This window comes from Apium graveolens, chromosome 8, assembly GCF_009905375.1.
Source record: "Apium graveolens cultivar Ventura chromosome 8, ASM990537v1, whole genome shotgun sequence".
Lineage (NCBI taxonomy): Eukaryota > Viridiplantae > Streptophyta > Magnoliopsida > Apiales > Apiaceae > Apium > Apium graveolens.
The window spans coordinates 267,391,682-267,406,804 of NC_133654.1; the positions used below are offsets into that span (position 1 = coordinate 267,391,682).

The following is a 15,123-nucleotide window of genomic DNA, read 5'->3' on the forward strand; positions in this document are numbered from 1 at the left end:
AATAATCAAGCAAAGTAATCATTTAAGCATAAAATTATAAGTTTCTAACTTCAGTTGAGAAAATTTTATAATGAAAATATGTTTTTGACAAATAATTAATGCTTACAAAAATATATTAAAATTATTTAAATATCATTTACATTACTTATATTATGTACTCACCATTTTTTATAGTTCTTTGAGTAATTTTAATCCAAATTAGTTATTTGAATAAACATTTCTTTTCTTGCAAATATTTTAAGAAAATATAAAAAAATAATAAGATCACCAAATTCCGAGAAAAACTATTAAAAAAGGAGATCAAAATTTAAATTCAAAGTTTGTCAAATCCCAGAACATACCTCAATTTTTGTCCAAAGGCTTAACCTACAGATGTGGATGGGAATTGAGTTCTGATTTCCTGAAAATTAAAAAATTGCTTATAAAACTTCAAAAAATTTGGTGTCAAAAGTTGATGATATTAGTATATAACTATCACATTTTTTCCATTAGTATTTCATATGAGAGTTTAACAAAAATGACCTCATCAGTTATTGACACAAAGATATAATAAAACACAAAACTACTAATATAGTTATGTGAAAACCAGAGAGAAACAAGCGTCAAACAACTTTATTTTATTAATCAACAACTACAATACTTATACTGAACAAATAAAAGAAATGTCCTAAAAACTAGGAACTGCATAACAAACATCCTAGACTAAATTAAACACTAAAATACTAACGTTGTGGTAACGTTTATTCAGCGATGCTCCTACAAACTCTCCAGACCACGTCCACGCATGGATACAGACTTTGTATAGCAGCAGCAAACTAATCCAATGCAAACTAATTAACCAAGCCCAACTTTAGATTAAAGGCCCAACAAACTCCCCCTTAATCTAAACTTACCTGAACACAGTTTCTAACACCGAGCAGGCTCCTCATTCGTTCAAATATGGCTGCAGACAGTGCTTTAGTAAGTGAGTCCGCCCTTTGTTCTTCAGTGCAAATATGCTTCACTACTATGTCTCCATTCTCAATACATTCCCTTATGAAGTGAAAACGGATATCTATATGCTTACTCCTACCGTGGAAGACAGGGTTTTTTGCTAAGTCGATAGCCGACTTATTGTCGATGAACAAAGTCGCAGGTGGTATGTTGAGTCAAATAATTTTGGACAATAGCTTCCTTAACCACACTGCTTGACAGGAGGCTATCGTGGCCGCCATAAACTCTGCTTCACAAGAAGAGAGTGCCACGCACTTTTGTTTTTGAGAATTCCAGGTTATCAAACTTTTGTTGAGGTAAAAGACCATGCCTCCTGTGCCCTTTCTGTCCTCTATGTTCCCTGTCAGATCGCTGTCTGAATATCCAATCACTATATTGTTATCATCATTAGCAGTGTAAATTAACCCAAGGTTCAATATGCCCTTCACATAACGTAATATACGTTTGGCCGCGTTTTGATGCATCAGCGTGGGTTTCTCCATAAATCTGCTTACGATGCCCACCGAATAAGCCAAATCTGGTCTAGTATGGACCAAGTATTGCAAGCCACCAATCATACTCTTGAAACCAGTAGGATCAACCAGAGTGCCCCCTTCATCTTTATTTAGTATCTCGTTAGGACGCATTGGGACCTTAGTTGGATTGCAATCCAACATTCCTGCCTTGCTGAGAATCTTTTTTGCATAGCCGGTCTGTTTCAGTTGAATGAAACCATCACCTTGTTTCACTTCAATGCCTAAGTAATACGTGAGTTTGCCAAGGTCGCTCATGTCAAAGTTTTTTGCCATTTGCTCCTTGAATTCCCTGATCGAATCAAGATTAGTGCCCGTGACCAGGAGATCGTCAACGTAGACACCCACTATCAACACTTCTTTTCCCATCCGCCTCGTATACACAGCTTGTTCATATGCACATCTGACAAAATTAAGTCCCTCTAGACACTGATTCAGCTTCAAGTACCAGGCTCTTGGGGCCTGTCGAAGTCCATATAGAGCCTTAACGAATTTATACACCAGATGCTCACTTCCAGGCTTGATAAATCCTTCAGGCTGCTTGACGTAAACCTCCTCCTTAATTTCCCCGTTTAGAAATGCTATTTTGACATCGAGGTGATGCACCTCCCAGTTACCCTTCGCTGCAAGTGCCAACAACAGGCGTATTGTTTCAATGCGCGTCACAGGGGAAAACACTTCATCGAAATCCACTCCTTGTCTCTGTACATAGCCTTTTGCAACGATTCTGGCCTTATGCTTCGTAATATTTCCAGCAGTGTCCCGTTTGATTTTGTATATCCACTTTAAATCTATGGCATTACGTCCCTTGGGTAATGTGGTTAGTTTCCATGTGCCGTTTCTTTCAACTGCTTCCATCTCGGCTTTCATCGCCTTTCTCCACTCGACTTCCTGTGTAGCCTGAGAAAAATTTGTAGGTTCATCTACCCCCATGAGATATAATTATGCATCCTCCATTTCGATCGGTTCAGTGGAGTCATAGACTTCGCTGAGGGGCCTGTATTTTTGTGGAGTTTCATCTGTATCACAATCCAGACTTGAAACAGTGGAGTTTTGCACGCTGTTGTCGTTTGTATCCTCGAGGTCATTCCCTGTGTAAGTCCTTGGAGTTCTTTCGACAGTGTCATTGTCACCATTCCCATCTGAATTTTCTGTGAACACTGAAAAACTCCCAGTGTCCATCGATGGTGATTCCTCTATCTCGTCCCAATTTCATGGCTTCCGTTCTTCAAATACGACATCTCAGCTTACATAAATTCTTTTTGTGTCAGGATCAAGAAGTCTGTAGGCTTTTGCTCCTGGTTCCTTTCCGAGATAGACAACTGTCCTGCTCCTGTCGTCTAATTTCTTCAAGTTGACACTCGGTTCCTTCATGTGTGCCAAACAACCGAATACTCGAATATGATCTATGATGGGCTTATTAATTGACCATGCTTCGTATGGTGTAATCCCTATAACAGCTCGTGTTGGTAGCCTATTTAGCAAGTAGGTCGAGTGTCGCACTGCTTCTCCCCATAGATAATTAGGCATTTTCATCTCCTTTAGCAGGCTTCATGCCATCTCTATCAATGTTCGATTACGTCGCTCTGCAACACCATTCTGTTGTGGCGAGTAGGGAGCAGAAAAATGCCGATTTATCCCAGCCTCTTCGCAGAATTTGTTGAAGTCTTTTGAAGTGAATTCGCCACCATTATCTGTCCTGAAGGTTTTTACTTTCTTTCCTGAACTGTTTTCAACCAACACGTAAAATCTTTTGAAAGCATCAAGTGACTTTTGTTCTTAAGAAGACACGTCCACATTACACGACTAAAGTCATCAATCAAAACAAGGATATATCGATTACCTCCAGATGTACTAGGTGAAATCAGCCCGCAAAGGTCGCCATGCACCAGTTCAAGCGGTGTTGCTGCCGAAAACTTTGACTGTTTAGGAAATGTTTTCCTAGTCTGTTTTGACATAAGGCATCCGGCACACACCTCATCCGGTTGTTTGACAGCAGGCATTCCAAGAATCATGTTGTTTGTTGACATAAGTTTCATAGCCTTGAAGTTAAGATGCCCGAGACGAGCATGCCACAGCCAGCTATCATCCTCGCACTTCGCTAACAAGCATTCAGAATCACTACTGTAGATTATAAGTTTATACAATCTGTTCACTGATCGCTTAACCTTTATAAACAACACACCTTGTTCATCCCGAACCCACAAATGTTCACCTTTTAAGACTACATTGTATCCCTCTTCAGCTAATTGTCCGAGGCTTATTATATTACTACGTAAGAAAGGAATATAATATACCTCTTTAAGATGCCTGCTTTCTCCGTCTTTATACTTCAAAGTAATTGAGCCTTTGCCTTTAATTTGCACGACAGAACCATCACCAAACCTGACTTGACCTACCACGTTTTCATCCAGTTTATCGAACTTTGAATATTGCCCGGTCATGTGATTGCTCGCCCCGTTGTCGAGGTACCATAAGTTCGATTCCATTTGCTTTCCCTTATCATCCTGACTCAAGCTTGGCCTCACTCATTCTTCATTGATCAACATGTTCACCTTTTCCTCTCCTTGTTTTTCGACTATGAGAAGAGCAGGTTCATCATCCGAAATTTGGGCTATATGGGCTTCTTCCGTGGCTTCCTTGTCTCGTTTTGGTTTTTTACACTCAGCAGCATAGTGCCCATAGGCTCTACAGTTGAAGCAACGAACCTTGCTCTTATCTCGTACATTTTGGTTGTATTCCTTCCCCCTTGATTTCTGCGAGCTGGCCTCACTGCCCCCTTTGTACGTACGTTTTGTCCACTTTTCTCTAGTCAGAAGCAATTTATTTTCATCCTTTTCTAACTCGAGCCACTCTTCCTTAGTAAGCAGCAGTTTGCTACCACTGCCGATCGGATCTGCTTGCCCCTTAAGTCGTTCCTCGTGTGCCTTCAACGAGCCTACAGTCTCCTCCAATGTCATGGTCTCCAGGTTGCCGAATTATTCTATAGTGGAAGCTATTTGCAGGAATTTGGACGGCACCGCACGCAACAACTTTTTCACGACATAGCTTTCTGCGACCTCTTCTCCCAGTGCTCGAATATTTGTGACTATTCCAGCCAATTTCATGCTGAAATCATCTATTGACTCACTGTCTTTCATGGCCATGGACTCGAACTCTGTCTTGAGGGTTTGAACCTTGGCTGACTTAACGCGCTCAGCTCCCTGGCACGTCACCTTGATTGCCTCCCAGGCTTCTCTAGCAGTTCCCTTATCTGCAAGGGAAAGGAGTATATTCTCCGGTACACTTTGGTAAATTGCTGCCAATGCAATTTTATCCATCTTCTCGTCTACCTCCGTAGTTTTAGGATTCTTTGGTGACACCGCCTCCCAAACTCCATGGGCCTGCATGTTCACCATCATTTTCATAGCCCACACTGTGTAATTGGCTCGCGACAGCATGGGGTAGCTCAGATTCATCGCTCCTTCTTTTGTTCTCCCGGGCTCCATCGTTTGTGCCTTTGGCATGTACTTGGGCATGTACCCAAACACCTAGGCTCTGATACCAGATTATTGACATAAAGATATAATAAAATGCAGAACTAATAATATAGTTATGTGAAAACTAGAGAGAAACAAGCGTCAAATAACTTTATTTTATTAATCAACAACTACAATACTTATACTGAACAAATAAAAGAAATGTCCTAAAAACTAGGAACTGCATAACAGACATCCTAGACTAAATCAAACACTAAAACACTAACGTTGTGGTAACGTTTATTCAGCGATGCTCCTACAAACTCTCCAGACCACGTCCACGCATGGATACAGACTTTGTATAGCAGCAGCAAACTAATCCAATGCAAACTAATTAACCAAGCCCAAGTTTAGATTAAAGGCCCAACATCAGTATTTATTGATCTATACTTCTCATCAAGGTTGTTCATATTAGTATTTTTTTGATATTATAGCATATGTATTAGGATTCCTTATTGATTTTATCTTTATATTCATTGTGTAAGTGTGTAGTATATAAGCAGTATATAAGCAGAAATTAGGTTAACACTAGTGAATTTATTTCATCATACAATAACCTACAAGCTCTCAAGATATTTGCTCATGTTGAGCTAGAGAATTTTGTAATAAGTTATTATTCAATAATATAAAAACTATTCTTCATTATTGAGTACATAATTGGATTTGATTGTTATAATTATATTGACCCCCTCTATAGGTAATTAAAGGCCTAAAAATTGATATCAAAGCTTGGTGTTTATATAAAATCACTTTAAGATCCAGAAAATAATCATTAATGGCAGATAATGAAACTCAACAAAATTTGTGGTCACCATTAGCCATAAACCAAATCAACAACAATATGAGAAGATATGAAACCCTCAAATTTCTAATCTTGAAAATTAATAAATACCATTTGTGGAGAAGACTATATGTCTTCATGTAACAGATGGTGAATACTGGAACAGATTTATGATGGACCTCATTAGCCCGTGAAACTGGTTGTTGCTATTGTGGTCAAGAAAAAAATGCAAAAGTCTGACATTTTTGCATATCAATCTAGACAGTGTGATGTCCCCTAGGTTTATTGGATGCAAAACAACCAAGGAAATTTGAGACACTTTGGTGGTTAAGTGTAAGGCACAACGGCTATCAAGAAGATTCGAAGGACAATACTCAATCACCGGTATGAGCACTTTGACTCAAAAGTTGATGAGTCTTTGTTTGAAATCTATGATAGATTTCAAAAACTGTTGAATAATTTGTCACTTGTTGACATAGAGTATGATCCAGCAGATTCAAACTTGAAGGTTCTTCTTGCACTCCCTCAAAAGTGTGACTTGAAAGTTATATCAATAAGGGATAAGTATGATCTTGAAGACACATCTCTAGTTGAGATATATGGAATTCTTAAACTAAAGAACTGGAGATGGAGTAGAAAAGTAAGACGAAATGGGACAAGACATGTTTCTCTCAGGGTAGAGGAAAAATAAGAGAAAAATTTGAAAGAAAGAGTAATTTCAAAATGAAAGGCCATGATTGTATAGTCTGACACTGAGTCTCAAATACTCATGATGACTTACAAAATTATTCAGGAACTGAAATTGATCATGGTAATGGTGAAGATATCCTACAAATTGATGCTCTTTTAGTTAAAAAGTTTAGAAATATGGGCTATATAGACTTCGAAAAAAATGTTTTTGAAAAAAAGGCTGTAGTTACTCGAACTTTACCGTGATAAGAGGAATTAAAGGAAGAATGATCGCAAGGAGTCAAGGTATGGGAAAATTACAAGTAAAATATCAATTGCTATAATTGTGATGAAGTCGGACATTTTGCTGCTCATTGAGAAAGCCAAACGCTGAGAAAAAGCAAGCCTTGATCAGCAAGAAGAAGAATTGAAGCAAGTTTTGACCAGAAGAACAATTGGGATGATACATTAGAAGAGTACAAACTATGCTCACAAAAAATTGCATAATGTTATGTATTTCTAACAAAGTAAATTTTATTTTATGTATGATTTAACTTTTTTCTATTATAACGGGCTTTTCTTAATTTTAGGTAAAAGATACAAAATAAATTAATAGAGATTAAATAATTTAAACATTTATATTTTATTTTGTTGAATGATATTATCTTGTTAAACTAACACGGTTGAACAATCAACTTTTGGAAATTTATATGAATTATTGATAGTAAAGTCAATATTTATTTAAATTGAAATGATATCAATTAGTGTAAATTAGTTTTTATGATTTTCTTGCTAATAAAATATGTTAAACACATTATTGAGACGTACACTTCCTCAAGTAAATCACCGTTTAAAAACACTGATTTTACGTCGAGGTGATGTACTACCCATCTTTCTTTTGCAGCCATTACCAACAACCGTATAGTTTCTACTTGTACTATAGGGGCAAACACTTTGTTGTAGTCAATTCCTCGTCGTTGTATGTAGCCCTTTTCGATGATGCGAGCTTTATGTTTCACGATATTTCCCTCTGAGTCCTTCTTAAGTTTAAAAACCAACTTCAACCCTATTGGCTTGTGTCCCGGTGGAAGTTCTGTAAAAACCTAAGTGTCATTCCTTTCAATGGTGTCCATCTCGACTTTCATAGCACTCATCCATTCTTTTTCCTTGCTTGCTTCTCGAAAATTCACAGGTTCTTCCACCTTTAACAGCATAAGCTCATCCAGCAATTTAATCACCTCAGTCTCACTATACAATTCATCAAGAGTTCTATACCTGTGAGGTCCACTTTCAGTTTCTGATTCCAAATTTTTAGAGGACATTTCCCTCTGGCTATCACCAGTTGTGTGTACCGAAGTTGTGAACCCACCAGTCGTGTATGGTGGAGTTTTGAAACCTCCATCTTCACTACCATCTTCATTAACACTCGTTTCAACAATATCTTCAACCATGATGATGTATTCAGGAACTTTCACCTCACATTCCCCTTCTTTCTCCAATATCCAGAATTCCTTCTCATGAAATACTACATCACGACTCACTTTTATTTTCTTTGTCACTGGATCATACAACCTACAGCCCTTAGTCCCTGGCTCTCGTCCCAAATATATGACTCATTTCCCGCTGTCATCCAACTTTTTAACATGTATAGATGGAACCTTCATGATCGCTACACAACCAAATACTTTAAGGTATCCCAAATCTGGTTTCTTACCTCCCCAAACTTCATACGGTGTTATACCATTTAGAGCTCGTATTGGTAAACGATTAAGCATGTATATTGTGTGCCTTACCGCTTCCCCCCAATTGGTTGATGGCAACTTCGAGTCTTTTAGAAAACTCTGGACCATCGCCGCCACGGTTCTATTTCTTCTCTCGACTACCACATTCTATTGCTGGGTATACGGGGCTGTATATTGACGTTCAATCCCCATTTCTTCACAAAATAATTTAAATTCATTTGAGCAAAATTCACCACCTCGATTTGTCCGTAACATTTTTATACTTCTCTCCATTCTCTTCTCTACCACTGCCTTATAATTTTTGAGCATTACAAAAGCATGTCTTTTTTCTTTTGACAAATATACCCACATTTTCCTACTATAATCATCGACAAATAAGAGAAAGTATCGATTACCTCCAGAAGTCTCAGGCGTGATCGGGCCACAAATATCTGCATACACTAGTTCAAGGGGCTTCTTTATTTCAAAACTCGTATTTGCTGGGACCGGACTTCTTACCAACTTTGTCATCAAGCATCCTTCGCATTTATTCCTTGGTTGAATCAACTTCGGAACTCCATATGCTATTTTCTCCTTTGACATGAGTTCTGAGGCCTGAAAATTGATATGGCCGAGCCTTGTGTGCCATAGCCATGTATCTTCCTCAGTTTTTGAGAGTAAATACATAGGGCTACTATCCTTAAGGCTTATTTTGTAGAGACGATTTTCACTCCTCTTCACTTTCATCAATAGTCGACCTCATTCATCATACACCCATAAATATTCTCCCTCCAATACAACCTTGTTACCAGCCTCCGAAAGTTGACCCAAACTAATAATATTTTTGCACAAGGTAGGGATGAAATATACCTCGCTTAATGTCTTCTCTTCACCATTCTTGCATTTAAATGACACTACTCCCCTGCCTTTTATCGTCACAGTAGACCCATCACAAAACTTCACTTTTTCGGTTACACTTTCGTCTAACTCTTTGAATTTTTCCCGTTGTCCAGTCATGTGATTGCTCGCCCCATTATCCAGGTACCACACTTGCAAATCCTTGCGTCCCTCATTTTTCTCTGTTAGCTTTGGAACTACCATTTCATCATTTATCAGCATCATCTCCTTCACAGGTTCTTTGATCTCAACAATCAATAGCGCTGGTTCATCTTCTTGGATTTGGGTGAGGTTCACTTCCTTTTGTGGTTCCTTGTCACGTCGTGATTTCCGGCACTCGTATGCAAAATGTCCAAATGCTGGGAAATTGAAGCACCTCATCCTGCTCCTATCACGTCCTCCTCGATTTGATTCTTTTCCCCAGTTCTCACTATGACCTCGATTCCCTTCTCTCGTTTTTTTCATCCACTCCTCACGGGTCAATAATAATTGTCCCTCGTGGTTTTCTCTCTTTCGCCATTCTTCCTCTATCAGTAAGAGTTGCCCTTGATTCATCTCACTTGTCCCACGCAACCGTTCTTCATGGGCCTTCAAAGAACCAATGACTTCTTCCACTGACATCTCCTCCAAATTTCCGAATTGCTCCAGAGCAGACGCAATTTGTAAAAATTTCGAGGGAACTGCTCTGAGAAGTTTCTTCACCACGTAGCTCTCTTCCATCTTCTCTCTTAGTGCTCGAATGTTAGTGACCAGTCCATGTAATTTCATGTAGAAGTCATCTAACTGCTCCCCATCTTTCATACTTAAGCTTTCAAATTCCCCTTTCAGCATTTGAGCCTTTGCCTGTCTCACCTTGTCTGCTCCCACACTCATTGTTCTCACAGCTTCCCAAGTCTCTTTCGATGTTTTGTTTTCTGCAAGTGTCAACAACATCTCCTCCGAAATCCCTTGATAGATAATTGCCAAGGCTCGCTTGTTCATTTTGTCCTCAATAGTCCCCTTCGGGTCCCACAAGCCATATGCCTGCATAATCACTTTCATCTTCTGAGACCAAGCTGCATAATTAGTCTTGGTAAGCGTAGGATAACTCAGCCCAATATTTGTACTTTCTTTCGTCTTTACCTTCTGTTCCATCGTGTCTGAAAACTTAAGTGGTTACCGTGGCTCTGATACCAAGTAAAACACTAAAACACAATATACACACACACACCTGCTTGTATTTAGAGTTGGAAGGAGATAAAACTTCTTAAATTAAAATAGATCAATGTACAAGAATAAATATGCAAATACAAAGCAAGCTAAAAACTAGGCATGCAGCTAAACAAACTCCTATCACTAACCCACTTTCTTTATTCAGTTCCTACTAATATGCAAACACCAAATGACCAAGTCTAATACTAAAATGCACTCTCAACAGCTATATTTTATTTAAATAAAACATGTTTAGATTAATTTAAATCCAACAGGGATTTATGATGGACCTCATTAGCCCATGAAACTGGTTGTTGCTATTCGTGGTCAAGAAAAAAATGGAAAAGTTGGACATTTTTGCATAACAATCTAGACGGTGTGATGTCCCCTAGGTTTATGGGATGCAAAACAACTAAGGAAAAGTTGAGACACTTTGGTGGTTAAGTGTAAGGAACAACGGCTATCAAGAAGATTCGAAGGACAATACTCAATCACCAGTATGAGCACTTTGACTCAAAAGTTGATGAGTCTTTGTTTGAAATCTATGATAGATTTCAGAAATTGTTGAATGATTTGTCACTTATTGACATAGAGTATGATCGAGCAAATTCAAACTTGAAGGTTCTTCCTGCACTTCCTCCAAAGTGTAACTTGAAAGTTATATCAATAAGGGATAACTATGATCTTGAAGACACATCTCTAGTTAAGTTATATGGAATTCTGAAAACTAATGAACTGGAGATGGAGTAGAAAAGTAAGACGAAATGCGACAAGAAATGTTTCTCTCAGGGTAGAGGAAAAACAAGAGATAAATTTGTAAGAAATAGCCATTTCAAAATAAAAGGCCATGATTGTATAGTCTGATACTGAGTCTCAAATACTCATGATGGCTTACAAAATTATTCAGGAACTGAAATTGATCATGGTAATGATGAAGATATCCTACAAATTTATGCTCTTTTAGTTAAAAAGTTTAGAAATATGGGCTATACAGACTTCAAAAAAAATGTTTTTGAAAGAAAGGCTCTAGTTCCTCGAATTTTACCCTCATAAGAGGAATTAAAGAAAGAATGATCGCAAGGAGTCAAGGTATGGGAAAATTACAAGTCAAAGATCAAGTGCTATAATTGTGATGAAGTCGGACACTTTGCTGCTCCTTCAGAAAAGAAGCAAGCCTTGATCAGCAAGAAGAAGAATTGAAGCAAGTTTTGACCAGAAGAATAATCGGGATGATACACCTTACAAGAGTACAAACTATGCTAAAAAAAATTGCATAATGTTGTGTATTTCTAACAAAGTAAATTTTATTATATATATGATTTAACTTTTTTCTATTATAAAGGGATTTTCTTAATTTTAGGTAAAAGTTACAAAATAAATTAATGGAGATTAAATAATTTAAAGATGTATATTTTATTTTGTTGAATGATATTATCTTGTTAAACTAACACGGTTGAACAATCAACTTTTGGAAATTTATATGAATTATTCATAGTAAAGTCAATATTTATTTAAATTGAAATGATATCAATAGTGTAAATTAGTTTTTATGATTTTCTTGCTAATAAAATATGTTAAACACATTATTGAGATGTCATTTTAAGGATAAAATAAAGAACATGAACTCATAAATTGTTATGATAAAAACAAACACATTATTCTCAAATCTACTTACGCAAATTTACAAGGAAAATACAATATTGTAAAAAATAAAACTTAAATAATCATCATAAACATATTTATGTTTGCAAAATAAATTGAACAAATTAAATATTTAATCCTGAATTATAAAGTAACTTATATAAAATATGTAAATATCAAGATTAATGAATACTCATATGTCTTTTCTAAAAAAAATACACAACATTAACAAATGAATAAGAAAATATTTTATATACTGAATATGAAAAAAAAATATTTTATCTTTATGGCCTCCCAACAACACCTAATATTTTACAAATAATATAAAGTTAAACAATTCGATAAAAACAATGAATAATTATCGTGGATTCAATTTAAAGTCCAATTATATTACAACTAAATCGATTAATTATTATTGACTCAATATTTGTAAATAAGGTACTTAATATTGATTAATGATATATAAAAATACATTATATTTAGTGTTAAATATAAACCAAAAAAATTTTGAAAAACTCGTCTGATTCGATCTTAAGAAAGTCATATTTAAAAAGGCCCGAAACTGCCCGAACATATATTTTATTACAAAATTTTGCTTCTCTCCTAAAGAGAAAAAACTTGGATTAACTCAAATTTGGAATTTTAAAAATATCGAAATAATTTTTTTGATAGTTTTATTTTTCATCCAATTTTTTACACTAAAATATTTTGGGATGAAATTCTAAATCGGAAAAAATTATACATATCTTTATTATATTTAAAGAAAAATTAACAAATATACATTATTTTTCGAAGAAACGAAAAGTAATAAAATTAAGTTTTTTACATATATCTAATTCGGACCTGCTGTAATTTACGCTGGGCCTCAAAATTTTGTATAAATTCCAAATTCATTATTTTTTTAGAAAAATTGATTTGATCCAAATTCTAAATATGTAAATTATTTAAGCCAAGCTTAACACTATTTAATTTATCTTTATTTAAATTATTAAATATTTATCTTTTAAGTTGAAATGAACATTTATCTTTTTTAGTTGAAATAAATTAGTCAATTAAATTATAATTATTATGTTCCCACTATGGCTTATTGGCTTTCTATTCTACCAAAATTTTATTTTTGTTTGCTAATAGAACCTATAATATTTCTCACTTTGTAAGTCAAGAGTTATTATTCTATTTAAGCAAGCAAAATAACTTCTAATTGGATTTATCTTCTTGTACATACATAATCCATCAAGAAACTAACAATTTATGTTTTCAATAGAATTAGTTAGACCAAAATTCAAGACATGTTCCACTAAAACTAAGTCCTAACAACACTTTAAACACTCATTTAAACTTGATAAAATTTACATAAAAATAAGTCAACAAAGAAACATGCAAATCAATGCAAGAAGCAGTGTTTGAGATATATTAAGTCTACTATAGACCACCTCACATGAAGCATGTTTTTTATATAGTATTTAGCATAAAATAATTTAGAAATAGTAATAGTTGATGCAATAACTAATGGGGAATTCAGAGGATGGAATCATTGGCATGTTATTATTAATTCAGACCATGGAATAGTTCCAAGTTGTACCAAGTAACCAACATCCTTAAGAATCATCTCCGTACAAGACACCCTATCACTAGCAACTACAGAAAACACACGTAAGTTTATAGTTGAAAATTTATAAATATTTCTATGAATATACAATTTAAACTTAAAAGTGAATATCCAATTACAAAATTGCTTAACTAGAAACTTGATTTCTATGAATCATTTCAGTTGATCATTGTTTACCCTCGGTTATTATTAGTTTAACTTGCTGAGCTAGTTAGCTCACCCTTGCGAATCTGTTTATGTCATTCTACAGTTAAAAAAGAAATTATTGGTAACCAGGCTCCGCGGTCCAGTATGCGAGCTAAGATTCCAGGTTGAGTTGGATCGAGCTAGCAGGAGCTTTAAGTTGTAGTTTGAGTTATGCAAGTTTGTAAGCATAATTTCATTTTTAGCTGTAAGTTAAACTAGTTGGGATTTGGTACGACGTAATAAAAGTTAAGGTTTTGGCTTGTTTTCATATTTAACGTGTTGCGATCCGTGGTTGCGTAAATAAGGGTTATTGCATATAATATTTCATATACAGATTTATATATTGTCTGTGTTGTGAACCCCAAACTTCTGACCCGGGTTGAGAGGGTGTCACAACCACCATTTCTGAAACTAAATCAACTACTAATATTACCTAATATACACCCAATGCTACCACTAAAGCTACTAACATTGCTACCACAATTGCCGCTACTAAGACTAATCAATATTTCAGCAATGATACCACTATGCCAACTAACCATTCTACCACCAATACCACCACTAAAGATGCAAGCTATGCTACACCAATACCACTACTAAGACTAACCAATATAACATCAATGCTACCACCTGTAATACCATAATTAAAGTGGCTATAAATGGAATTGCTTAAGCTAGAATAAACTTCACCACCAATACATATAAAATCACTACCAATTCTCTAACAAAGATTACCGCTTCCAATGTCACCAATTACACTAATAAGAGCACCAGGAGCAACATAACCATCAATGGCACCAAATCCACTACCAATATTATCGTTTCAGGTACCACCAATGTAACCACTAAAGGTGCAGTCATGCTACTATCAATGCAACTATATCACCAATGATACTACCACTGATGCCATTATTAAAGTTATCACCAATGATACTCCGTAAGGTAGCATAAACTTTACCACCAATAATCCCATCACCAATTCCACTCCTAAGATTACGACTTCTAGTACCACCAATTGGACTAGTAAAATTACCACCACCAATGACACCGCCTACAATATTACTACTGGATTTGAGAAAATCTTATAACTCTATACTTTTCGAATTGTTACCGATCTATAGTAGTTACATGAGGAATGGGTTCTAGTGAGGCTGAAAATGGTGACCCTACCTATTCATGTATTGAAAATATAAGTTCTTACACCACTAAAAAAATTTCACAAAAAACCCTACGTCTCTATCAAGTAAGAAATCTCATTTTCAATCATGTGTCTTGTGAAATTAAGTTAAAAAGTGACGGGGCTTTGTGAGATGGGAAACGCCATATATAAGTAAATTTCGTGTGTTATTAGGTAATATAAAGTAATTTCGAGTGGTTTGTCATATATACATTAGAAAAATAAAAA

The 15,123-nt window shown here is 35.7% G+C and overlaps 1 protein-coding gene across 1 annotated transcript; it reads right to left on the minus strand.

Annotated features, from left to right (window-relative positions):
- Nucleotides 1–4,483: 4,483 nt before the first annotated feature.
- On the minus strand, nucleotides 4,484–4,993 carry LOC141680979 (uncharacterized). Its single transcript, XM_074487048.1, has one exon. The coding sequence runs from the start codon at nucleotides 4,991–4,993 to the stop codon at nucleotides 4,484–4,486; it is 510 nt and encodes a 169-aa protein (XP_074343149.1).
- Nucleotides 4,994–15,123: the final 10,130 nt, after the last annotated feature.

Bases quoted from the DNA above. Each gene is read 5' to 3' on its own strand.
- LOC141680979 (XM_074487048.1), bottom strand. From the start codon at position 4,993: ATGGAGCCCGGGAGAACAAAAGAAGGAGCGATGAATCTGAGCTACCCC.